Source organism: Telopea speciosissima, chromosome 3 (genome assembly GCF_018873765.1).
Source record: "Telopea speciosissima isolate NSW1024214 ecotype Mountain lineage chromosome 3, Tspe_v1, whole genome shotgun sequence".
Taxonomy (NCBI): domain Eukaryota; kingdom Viridiplantae; phylum Streptophyta; class Magnoliopsida; order Proteales; family Proteaceae; genus Telopea; species Telopea speciosissima.
The window spans coordinates 2032467-2044660 of NC_057918.1; the positions used below are offsets into that span (position 1 = coordinate 2032467).

The 12194-nt window shown below is 37.4% G+C and overlaps 1 protein-coding gene across 1 annotated transcript; it reads right to left on the reverse strand.

Moving 5' to 3' along the window:
- Positions 1-7317: 7317 nt before the first annotated feature.
- On the reverse strand, positions 7318-9184 carry LOC122656036 (double-stranded RNA-binding protein 3-like). Its single transcript, XM_043850463.1, has 5 exons — positions 9131-9184; positions 8700-8947; positions 8350-8569; positions 7803-8219; positions 7318-7757 (listed from the first exon to the last, which is right to left on the reverse strand). The coding sequence occupies exons 2-5, from the start codon at positions 8943-8945 to the stop codon at positions 7324-7326; spliced, it is 1317 nt and encodes a 438-aa protein (XP_043706398.1). The 5' UTR covers positions 8946-8947; positions 9131-9184; the 3' UTR covers positions 7318-7323.
- Positions 9185-12194: the final 3010 nt, after the last annotated feature.

The following is a 12194-nucleotide window of genomic DNA, read 5'->3' on the forward strand; positions in this document are numbered from 1 at the left end:
GAAGGGAAACGGGGATATTGACGGAATAATATTTTGATTGTTGGATTATGCTTCCGGATATTCCGATTTTTTTAATGCATTTTCGACCTGTCGCTGTCCGCGGGGAGAAGTTGTTTTGAGTTCCAAACTTCCAATGTCTGTGGGAAGAATTAAAGAAGAAGAAGAAGAAGATTAAAATAAAAAGGAAATTGTATGTGGGGTTCCTTCTTTGGATGGTTCTACTAACCGGTATCTGATCTGGTTGACCCGAATGGGTATCATCAGCCTTTGCTGGGGTTGATCCATCTTGAAATCGTATCCGTATCGGATGAGACAGAAACCAATACCGTAAACATAAACCATGGTTCGGTCAATTTTTTATGTGCTCACCCCACGCCCGTTAAGTCTGGTAAAAATCAATTCTCTCTAGAAAGAGATTTTTTGGAGGGTTTGGACTTTGGAGTGTACGCGAGGACGCGATCTCATGCCCCCTGTTCCCTCTGCTCTCTCTCTCTCTCTCTCTCTCTGGATATTTGTTACACGTCATGCATTACGGCGTACGCTTGGAATTTAGCGGTGAGGCTCCAACTGTTCTTCTTAGGCAGCCAGTGTGAGTGGAATCTTTAGCCTTGCTCTAAACTTAGAATTTGGAAATGGTTTTTCAATAAATAAAAGGTTTAGATGGTCACTGGTTAAGGAGGAGAGAGAGTGTATCAGTGCGAGATTCACATGGTTAAAGGGTGTGGATTTTATTTTTTATATTTTTAAGTCTACGTTATTTAGGAACGTATCACTACATCGAAACAAATAGGTGGTGGTTAGCCAAAAAAAAGATGGTTTTATTTTTGTTTTTGTTTTTTTGTTCTTTAAATTTCAAGTGGAGCTGTGTGACCAATCAGATCTTTGCAGATATATTTTATTTTTAAAAAGAAATAAATCTTTTTTTTTTTTTTTAGGTAGAATGGAAAAATGTAAATCATCAGAGATAGGAAAGGAACATTTATGGGCATAAATAAAAGTTAGAACACCAGCCAACCCAAGTTAAAAACTTGGAACTTTGGAAATGAGCATGGAACCGGTCTCAATGGATTTCTATTCAATTTGTCTTAAAATCGGTGGACTTGGTCTAGCTTTGTCGGACCCAATATACGTAAATTTGGGATTGGATTAATTAGAATCAATCTCCATCAATTCTGAATCAAATTTGACCCTTTGTGTTTTTAAAGCCTGAGAACACTCATATATATTGTTTCTATGTCAAAATCATGCATCAATGGATTGCAGTGGATTTAATCGCTTTTGGATTTTGAGTCATTAAATTAATAGAGGGTTGGTTTTAATAATTAATTCTAACCATTGGATGGATGTGTCTTCTTTATTGATCAGTAATCTATCAAATTTGAAGTCAAAACTTAATTATACACTAGTAAACCATCATATGATGATCAAATTAATTTGTCCTATTGCATGACTTGATATAAAAAAGTATTAAGAGAGAGACATAGTAGAAAACAATATGAAAAAAAGAATGCTATTTGATCACATGATTTCTACATCGAGACACATGATCACATGAAAATTACCGTTTAATCTCTAGTGGAATAAAATATCTAATTCAGATAGATCCCTCTACGCATGATCTTATTGACCCCTCACTGATACAGATACTATATATATGACAAGATTATGATTTCTTGTCCAAACAATATTAAGGAAATCATGGGTTCAAATTTAATGGGAGACACAAACAAGGAGACCAGAAGAGATATTTTAAAACTTAATTTTCTTTTTAAAAATCATTTAATACAACAAATATCAATAACAACTAGGCTACCATGTGATTTCCCAACTGAAATACACAAGAGAAGGTTGGTATCTATCCAATTGGAACTGGAATACACAAGAGGGCAGGACGGAACTGGCCTTAAGCTGTTCCATAATAAATGATTCTAACGTGTAGAAGGGATGAAGTATGATCGTGCATGGTACTCCTTACTCTTATAAATCTAAACTAGAACGTTTGGATTGTGTTATCGTGTTCTATCCAAATTGTTTTATTTATTAACATTATTGATCCCCCATGCAATGCATGTGGGTCCACAACGCTATGCCCACCTATGCGAATCTTCGGTTTTTGATAGGCTGATGCATGTATGATGTGTCTCACGTTCTCACATTAATCTTCTTCATTGAAGAAAATGAATGGATGCAACCTGTCTCACATGATCCAAATCATAAGAAAAGGAACTAGATAGTCTTTTCTCTTTCTCTTCATTAAATATGTGGGTTTCCCTTGTCTTTTCATTAAATTTACCAGTTTTTATTTTATATTATTACTTAACATGTAAGATTCTAATTTAAAATGGACAGCGTCTAGATCCATCTCCCATAAACTATAAATGTCTTTTCTTTTATTTTTATACAAACAAACACAAATTAAGGCAGTGTTTGGTATACATTTTAGATCGGTTTCGCATTCTTGGACAATAGAAACATTATGTTAGCAATTCAATTTTTTTTTTTTAAGATGATAGAAAACAAATAGGACTCCTGTGTTATTCCCGATTGTCCTACTTCTCCCTCTTATATATATATATATATATATATATATATATATATACATAAGGGGGTGTTTTAGAAACACATTGATTTGTGTATTTTTATTTGCTTTATTTCCTGTCCGTTTCATTTTCCCAAGTTCCTCTAATAGAGGGGGATGGACCCCACCCGGGCCGACAAGGGTAGGGTGCTCATTTTTGCCCCCTCTATTAGAAGAACTTGGAAAAATTGATCTGCCTAAGAAATGAAGCAGATAAAGGTCCATTTTGGATTCGTGGTTGACTCCCAACATGGATTTAGCACATGGAAACCAATACATATGTTGGTTCCATACACTAAGATATGTATTGGTTTCCAAGATACAAATTAGGTATCACCTATCTTGAAAACCAATACATATCTAGGAAATCGATACAATACCAATGCAAACCAACCTGTATCAAACAGTTTCACCTATGATGTTTTCTTAACAAATTGGAATTTTTGACAGTTTTAAACTTGGTTGTACCATTCACCGATACAGTATCGAAGGTTACCAATACCAATACCGGGCAATCTGATGCCAATATCTCAAACCATGACTCTCACACCCTATTGTTCATTATCACAAATAACTTTTTCTGTGTTCAAACGAAGGATTTAGCTTTTTATGCCTTTTCTTCAGAGCTCCTCTTTTATTAATTTATCCATAAAGCAATTGTATTCCACCCAAAAATAATAATAATAATAATAATAATAATAATAAAGCAACTGTAAAAAAAAATAAGTTGAATTCGCTACTAGCGGCCGGAGACATCATATTCCAGAAATGTACAAAGATTCTGATCGAATATATTACTAGTAGTGATGTTTCTTGATCTAATGGTAGAGGAGGACATTTGCATGACGAGCTAAATCCATCCAAGCTGGACCGATCAATATTTGGCTCCTCCCTCTAGTGTAGGACCAAATAAAGAAACAATCCCAAACGAAATCTATCACTCTTTTTCCTTGTCGAGAATCCCTTTAAATTTTGTGGGGGCCGGCGGGGTTTATTTGAGGGTCTTCTAGGACGAATCAATATCAATATTGTATCGGGTCACATCGGACCATTTTGTCTCTCAAAATAAGTGATACTTAGGTTTTTTATACCATTTTATTCTCCTTTTTTTTTTTTTTTCGATACCACCAATATGGTATTAATTCGACTCACCTTTATTTTTCTTTTTCTCATTTTCTAATTGAGGAGGGAAGAGGCTATGATGACTTCGCAAGTGAGAATAACAATAAGGATTAACACGAGCAAAAACATCGAATCAATGAAAACTCAGATTGACTTGTGATTTATTTGGTCATTTCTTAAACATGGGTGAGTCTTAATTCGTGACTCTCCATCAAGTTTCTTGTCTTTTTTATTCGATTGATTGATTCGCCCAAGTCAAAACCTATTTTATCAACTATGTAACTGAAACCATGGTGATTCTCCCTCAGGCGTACGAGAAGCTGATCCAGCCTCAACCTCAGCCTCAGTCTCAGCCTCGAGAGAATTTATCGAGTGAATTTGACTTTAAATATCCAATAATTATAATCACCACATCTCATCACCATTCTACATGGGATGGATCTCGTGACAGATGGGCTCTCTCTATATAAGGAACTTTTTTTACCTTGCTTCTTCTTATAATTAAGCACAAGTTTTTATCTTGTTTCTTCTTACAAGCAGAGTGTCTTTTGGAAATGAAAGCACACCGGAATGAGTCATGTTGGCAGACAGCATCTAATTCAACCTCCCTAGCTAACACAAGCTAGCTCAGGAATATCATTAATCACGGCTCCTCATCTCACTAATCATGAGTGACTCATGAGTAATGATAATAATGTTTAGCAGTTCTCACCCTAGTTTTAAAAAATTGGTACCGGATCAGACTTATCGGTAGATATGTGTCGGTATTCCTAGTGCCTGCTGATACCGATACCTGGTGGAGAAGGGAAGGGAAGGGAAGGACCCTTTTGCATGCTGGCCTAACAAACATGCTGAAAGGGTTGGTGCTCGATCATCAGTGCCCGCATCAGAGCCGATTTACATTTACATGAACAGACCAGTGACACCACTCATATCATACATACTCTGATGAGATCGATTCCAATTCGACTGTCTTAAAACACGGTTTTTGGTAGCTCTTCTCGATCTGTAGATTAGTAGTATACCTTTCTGTGCGGCAAAGCCATCCAATTAAAACAGTTCTGCACAGCAGCCTTAGCGCAAGGTATAACAAATGGATGGATCACATGAACAAAGAAGAGTTGCAGAAGCTCATCGATCGATGTAAGACTTCTCTGTTTTTTTTTTTTTTTTTTTTAAATCTCTTCCACCCTAGTTGTGAATTGTGATTGTGTTTTTTGCTATCGGAGATATGAACTATGTAATCCCATGTGAAAGAACGGCGTTTAGCTAGGGGACTATTATGTTAAGTCTGTTTCCGGATTTCTAAATTATTTACCGGAGTCCGGAGTGGTTGAACCATTATTCTCGATCAATGTTTCAAATAACGACGACATTGAAACAACATTAATCAAACAGCCGTCATATTCTTCACCTCCGGTGCTGCTCTCCATTTTGGTCCCTTTGTCTCTCGATCACAAGCATTGAAGGAGGGAAAATGAAAATTTGTTTGGTTTAGTTTAGTATAATGGGCTTTAACATGCAATTCATGACATGTAATATTTACCGGTTCATAAAAAATGTATTTTCCCTTAAAAAAAAAAAAAAAAAAAAACTGATATAAATTGCTTAATGTTGCATTTTATTTCATACAACTTAGTGCTTCCTTAGGAGCCCCTTGCTTTCCATGGAGAGATCACAAAAGTTATCCATGGAGAATCTATTGATTAAATGGTTGAAAGAACTTCCTTACCCCTTAAAAGGAGGAAGTTAGAGAAAGATAGACAGGGTATAAAGCATACCCAGTCTTTTCTTACTTTTCAATAAAGATAAATCTTGTCATTTCACATTCCTACTCAAAAAATGTCTAGGTTTTGGGTGCCTATTTAAGCCTGTAAAATTTCTATCAAAACAAAGAAAAGAGATTTTAAAAACCTTAAGTTAGAGTAAAACATTTAATGTATTATCATGTGGCTAATAAACGTTACTCTTCACTAAGCATAGTGACGGGAAATAAAACCCTTAAATAATATCATCAGAAATAGAATGCAAAGTGGACTTATATCAGTAACTACGACCACCAATTTTGATATGTGTCAATCCATATCTATTTAACCAATGAGAATGGTCTTGTGGCTCCTCCATAGTTTTCTTTTTCTTCTATAGGGGAGAAGAAGATCTCTCTCTCTCTCTCTCTGGTGGCCAAACTCACTGAAACGGAATTTGGAGCCAGCTCGCATCAGTCGGCTGGATCACCTCCATTTTTATAAAAGAGAGGATTCAATTACCAAAAGGTATAGAAGAACACACCAATGAAGTGTGATAGAACAGCTTCATATACTGGAGGAAGGTGGCAAGGTTATTTTCCCCGAGGAGAGAGAGAATGAGTCCAGATCTCCTCCCTACAAGTAACCACCCCACATCATCTTACATTGTCCATGGCCTATGGGGATCACATCACATTGATGGTGTGAGATGAGGTGGGATGGTCACCTGTGTAAGGGAGGAGATCCAAATTCAGAGAGGACTTACTTTCCCTTTGAATGAAAATTAAGAACCAATCAAGATTTTAGGAATTGATATTGGATCAGCCATATTGGTTTTAGCTCATATCGATGCCGATCACAACCGATACTAAGACCTGACCGGGACAATATGAATATGATTTTTCAAATAAAAAAATTATTGTTTTGACTTGGAGTGGTGGACTAAACCCATGTATTTTAAAACCCCAAATCGTCCAATACTATAATGCAACTTCTAATTTGACTTGCTTCAAAGTATACCCTTATCCTTGTGCCCCCATCTATTTCATATTTCTTGTTGTCATGTACCGAGGAGACACTGTAGGGAGTAGTATCTATGGACACGCACCACCATTTCTCCCTTTGTTCTATTTTCTATGACCAAATCTCCCCAGTGTTTGTTTGTAACGGCTATTCTGTCATTTTCAAACACTTCCCCTTACAACAAGGCAATGGTTTGAGTGTTTGACCAAAACCCAATGAGAGTGAAACGGGAAGAACAGATCGATGCACTGGCCACTGGCCACTGAGAGATCATAAAATAATTTAAACAATACAGGAGCAAATTAAGAATTAAAGTATAAGTAATCTTCCCTATCTCATCTCTTTCTCTGGTCTTCTTCTCTTTCTTACATGAGCATTAATGGAGAAGACAAGAACCATTAATTTTTCTGACCCCAACTTAATGCTCTCTCGTTTCATCACTGTATTTGTTTGCTCTTGAGCAGTTGAGCCCCTCATTCAATGCCCCTACGCATCTGCCCACTCCCTCCCTTTAATCTTTTCCCTTACCTCTCTCTCTCCTCAGATCTCAATTAATGTCTCTTCTTTTTCAGTTTCTTTATTCATTATCATCATCAATGGACTCTGGTATAAGCCTCACCCACCTCCTCTCTCTCACTCTCTCTCACTTTCCCCCCTCCCTTTTCCCCTGGTAAAAGTATATTGAGATTAAAAATTTACAAAATCTTCTCAAAACCCATGGAAGAAAATCATGGATTCAAAAGTAGGGAGAAAAAAAAAGAAAAAAGAGTCATAAAGCATAGATTTGAACAATATGATAACTATGGGTAGAAAATAACCTATTAGATATTATAGTATCTTGGCATTCATTCATGTTCATAGCCGTAACCTGTGGAGTTCTTCTATTGTTTGTGCAGAGACTGCGGCTGAGGATTGGTGTGATTTTGAGGCTTCTTTCATCTGTGGTGTTGGAGGATTCGATGATGGAGGTCTCCCAGGTGGGGCTGCGCACACTGGGATTACTGTTCGAATATGAACTGCTGGAGCCAATCCCTGAGCGTGGAATCTTCCCCTTTTTAGGATATTCAGAAGACAGGGAGCTGCTGCAATTGGAGCAGAAACAGGTCCGAAGGTGGTGGTGGTGGTGGTTCTCATCTGGGTTCGTTGGCCACAGTAATGGGTCAATGGGAATGGCCGTTGATAACTTGGACTTTGCCTGAGAACCTTCTCAATGGGTTTCTCTGTGCTCTCTGATTTCACATTGAGCGACTCATCTTCATCCTTTTGGTGTTCTTCCAGCGGAGGTAGAAGTTCCTGTATGTTAACCTGGGATCTGCTCTTAACTTCTACCTTAATTGCTCTGTTTGATGGGTATGGTGATGCCTTATTCTTCTCTCTGGTAGAATTCGGCTTTAAGATCTTTGAAGCTGTGGGAAGAGGGAAAAGAACAGAGTAACAATTCTGGTTCTGGTTCTGGTTCTGATTCTGCCTTTGGTTTGGATAGATTGAGGTGAAATCAGATAGTAGATCCATTGATCTCCATTGCTGATACTGTAAGATTGTGTCATGGCAGGAAGAGCTGGAGCCATTATTGTTATCTCTGTAACTCGGAACCACTCTTCTTCTCGACTGGCTTTGGTCCCTGTGTCTCGCAGTCTTGTTTTCATCCTTGGGCTTGAAATCTGATAGAACCCTTGTGACAACTACCTGCTCCTGTTCTTCACTGCCCTCACTATCTCTGTTTGTCTGAGATGAAGAACCCAAGTTTGGCACTAGAAAGACACAAACATAATCATGCTCATAATACATGTGAAAAGAGAGATCAAATTCATATCTATGGAGCAGAACAGATGAGAGAGTTTTTTTTTCCTTTTAAAAAAAAAAAAAGAAGAAAAAAATTACTTTGTTTTAAAGCGGACCAGGCAGCCATGGCAGCATTCTTCTCTGCTTGCTTCTTCGTTTTTCCTGATTCTCCCGTAAAATTTATACCCGCAAGCTCAACAGTGCAAGTGAAGATAGGTAGATGGCCAGGTCCTGATCTCACGGTAGTGTAAACTGGGAGGTTCAGACCAGCTCTGTGAGCAGTTTCTTGGAGAAGATTCTTATAGACTCCAGTTTCATCCTATAAGCCATTAAAAGATGGAAAGAATAAACAACAAAAACTTAAATCTCTTCAACCATTCAAGTAATTAAACAAGAAAAATCTGATCATTTGTGGGTTTAGTATTTTTTTTTTTTTTAAAGGTACTCACAAGAACTCTTGCAGCTAGAGACCTTGAAGGACCCCTTGTTGATAGGGTGTTGAGTGCTACTTCAGCAGCTGCATGCTCTGCTTGTCTGAGTGTGGTACAATAGCTAGAGCCTTCAAATATCTCACCATTGAAGTTCACAGAAGCCTTGAACCGAGGTGCATGATCAGGTCCTTCCCTGATACATGCATAACAAGGGAGGGTGAAGCAGCTTCTCTGTGCTAGTTCTTGTAGCTGGTTCTTAAACATAACTGCCATGAAAACAATACTCATTTAAAAAAAAAGAAAACTCAACACAAACCTGAAAACCAAGAAAAGCCCATCACTTAAAAATGGTAAAAAAAAGTTAGCAGGATTATACAAGAAGAGAAACCTCAATACCTGCGAAACTCTGAAATAAACTACTAGATTTTGAGAAAGAATGAAGAATCCACCTACTCCACCAGCTATGTCACTCTTGAATGTGTCTATGCTCTTATTATGGCTCAGGAAACAAGTATTGAAATGAGATCTCAACAAGTTCAAAACGTAACAGAGGGAAAAGAAAAGAGGGAGGAGGAGAAAGAAATAGAAATAGAAGGGGAAAGAGGTGAAAATTTCATCGTGGGCCTCTTATCTCTGTAACAGTAAATATGTTTATGCTTTTGGAGAGGAAAATTGGATTTTGGATTCTGGGGATTCCTTGGCTCCTCCTCCATTTAACGCTGGGTTCACTAATACAGCTCGATTATCTAGTATTCCAGAGGTGAGAAACCAAAAAAGAGCCATTATTATCAGCTCTGGACATTAATGGGGAGGCATTAATGGCATTTTGGTTTTCTTTCTCTGAAATGTGTGACTGGGGGACCCAAGATTCCTAATCGAGAGAAGAGAAAATAAATGCTTACAAACTGGTCTGTGATTTAGAAATTGGCCATCCCCCTTGGGGAGATTATCTTATCTAAGTCAACGGTCTTCTTCCGAATTTGCAATCAAGAGCCTGGGAGAGCCAATTCAATTCAAAGTGGCATGAATGGGGAATAGCTCGGCTGATCCGATTCCGATTCAAATAGGTCAATTTGCCTTGTCTGACTCCGTTTTTCAAAACCCTAAAAAGCTACCTGGATTGTCAGTAAAGATCAAAGGTAAGCATTTGGTCTTGGAACTTACTCCTTGCTTAAAGCAATGCTTTGATTGATCTGGATCCCTGTCCTACAGCTCTAGGCTGTAGCCACTCCTTCAAGAATCGGATCTGGATCGGAATCAAGAGTAATCATCCCCTGTTCTCGTCGATTCTTGGTCCGAAACCCTAGAATCGCTGGATTTTCAGATTTAAAGGTTGATTCTATGAATTTTGTCGGACGGGTTTTAATTCGCTTCAGATTGAAATTGGTGGGATCGGTCCCAAAAAATAATCCTAGAAACGGCCTTCAGAAAGCTCAACGATTCTAGGGTTTTAGACTAAGCATCGGATTGAAATCAACAAGACTAATTTGATTCTGATTTCATGTTTGGAATCCTTGGCATAGGTGTAGCAGGCAGCGTGTCAGTAATAAGTGTCTCTTTGAATACTATGATTTAAAAATACCCACATTTTGAAATTGGTTGTGACGATGAACACCCCTCCCCCCCCCTCCCCCCACATTTGAATCCTCTATTGTCGAGTTGTCTGGCAAGACCCTACTACCAAGACACAGCAAGGCGAGGAATGACTGCCTTAACCCTGCCCAAACGCCTTGTCGAGTGAGGGTAAGGTGGTCATTTACTGCCTTGTTGTGTCTTGGTAGTAGGGTCCTATTAGGCAGCTCGGCAGTAGAGGATCTGAATCCCCCCAAAAAAAGGGATTTTGACAAATGCCCCCTAAAAATACCCATTTTTCTAAATACCTTCCTACAACTTTTTTAATTGCAAACTCTTCCTTACTTTCAAAACATTGTAGCATTCTGGTCCTTACTGTTAATTTGGAGCGTTAAATGTTAGTTTTAAGAAATCTAATGACCAAAATACCCTTTTGATAAAAACTATCAAAGAAAATGATCAAATTGCCCTCATTTTCTCCAAATCGTTTAAGATTGAAACTGAAAATTTAGGACGCATGTTATGGCAGTCGTCAAACAAAGTTATAAAATAGACATTAATGGTTGGTCAGTTGGTGGGAACTTGCTTTGCTTTTAAAATTAGGAGAAAGAAGGTAGCAAAAGCTGCTCTATCATGCTTCATGAACAAATTGGACAAACGAATTGTTTAATTTGCAAGTAAGGGATTGTCCATATCCATTAATGAATCAATGAAAGATAACCCCTTTGAAAATCATTCTATCTTTATGCATTCAAACTATCCCTGTCTAAGTGGGATTATTGGCTTTTGGCCATTAGCCAGAAGCCACCGATATGCATTATTAATGCCTAAAAACTGCAAGATCTCATCTTTTGATTATATTGTGTAAATACACAGAAACTGTTCTTAGTTTTTCCTTATCAATTCGATGGATTTTATATTAGTGTGAAGAGAATCAAGAGATGCAACTAGAAATTTGGGATAACAGAGAAATACAGAAGAAGAAGAGGATTTGAGGAGATTTAAAATGCAAAGTATTGATTTGAGGAAGATGAGGGCATTTGGGGAAATTTTTTTCAATTTCAACCCTAATTGATTTGGGGAAGATGAGGGTATTTTGGTAGGTTATTATCAGAAGGGCATTTTGATCATTACATCGCGTTTGGTTGTGTAAATTTGTGGGAGCATGTATTGATTTTGAATGGGGATCTCTAGATGGACTTTCTGTGGATTCGTATTTTGGAAAAAATAAATTGTTTGGTTCCCCTGATTATTTTGTGAATCTGAAGATACATGCCCTTTTATAGCTTGTCTCAAATTTTTGTTTTAATATGGATTTCACCTCATGAGGTGAAATCTTAAGATTTCATTTTTACACTAAAATGATGAATCTCTAGATTTTGTAAATCCTTGGAAGGTAATTCGCTTTTTTCAACCAAACAGTTTTTTAAAATAAGATTCATGTGTCTGAAAAATTACATCCCATAGAATCAGGCAACCAAACACGGTTTAACATCTAACGTCTCAAATTAACGGCATGGACCAAAGTATTACAATGTTTTGAAAATAGAAGAGAGATTGCAATTAGAAAAGGTGTAGAAGGACATTTTCAAGGGGGGCATATATAAAAAACCCAAAAAAAAACAAAAAACAAAAAACCAAGGAGCTATGGGTTTGGACTTCTCCAACATGAGAGAATCCCATGTTTCAACAGAATTCAAACTCCACAATCTTTTTTTTAGTTCGCTGTGGGAATTGAATTAGCTTCCCATAATTCCCCAATTCTGCACCATTATAGTAAAAGTGAATTTTAGAAATCAGAAGAGAACCAAATAATTCTGGAAATGAATCTACAAACTTGTAAATTAAGATGGATAAACTGTTTTGAATATCTATAAACTTGTAAACGAGATATTTATTGGACAAGATTCCTCAAACAACCAGAAAAGTACCAATAAAATT

Excerpts from the sequence above, each read along its gene's own strand:
- LOC122656036 (XM_043850463.1), bottom strand. The coding sequence starts at position 8,945 with ATGTTTAAGAACCAGCTACAAGAACTAGCACAGAGAAGCTGCTTCACC. Across the intron at positions 8,570-8,699 it reads CTCTAGCTGCAAGAGTTCTT|GATGAAACTGGAGTCTATAA; the intron begins GTGAGTACCTTT and ends AATGGCTTATAG. Across the intron at positions 7,758-7,802 it reads ATACCCATCAAACAGAGCAA|TTCTACCTCCGCTGGAAGAA; the intron begins TTAAGGTAGAAG and ends ACATACAGGAAC.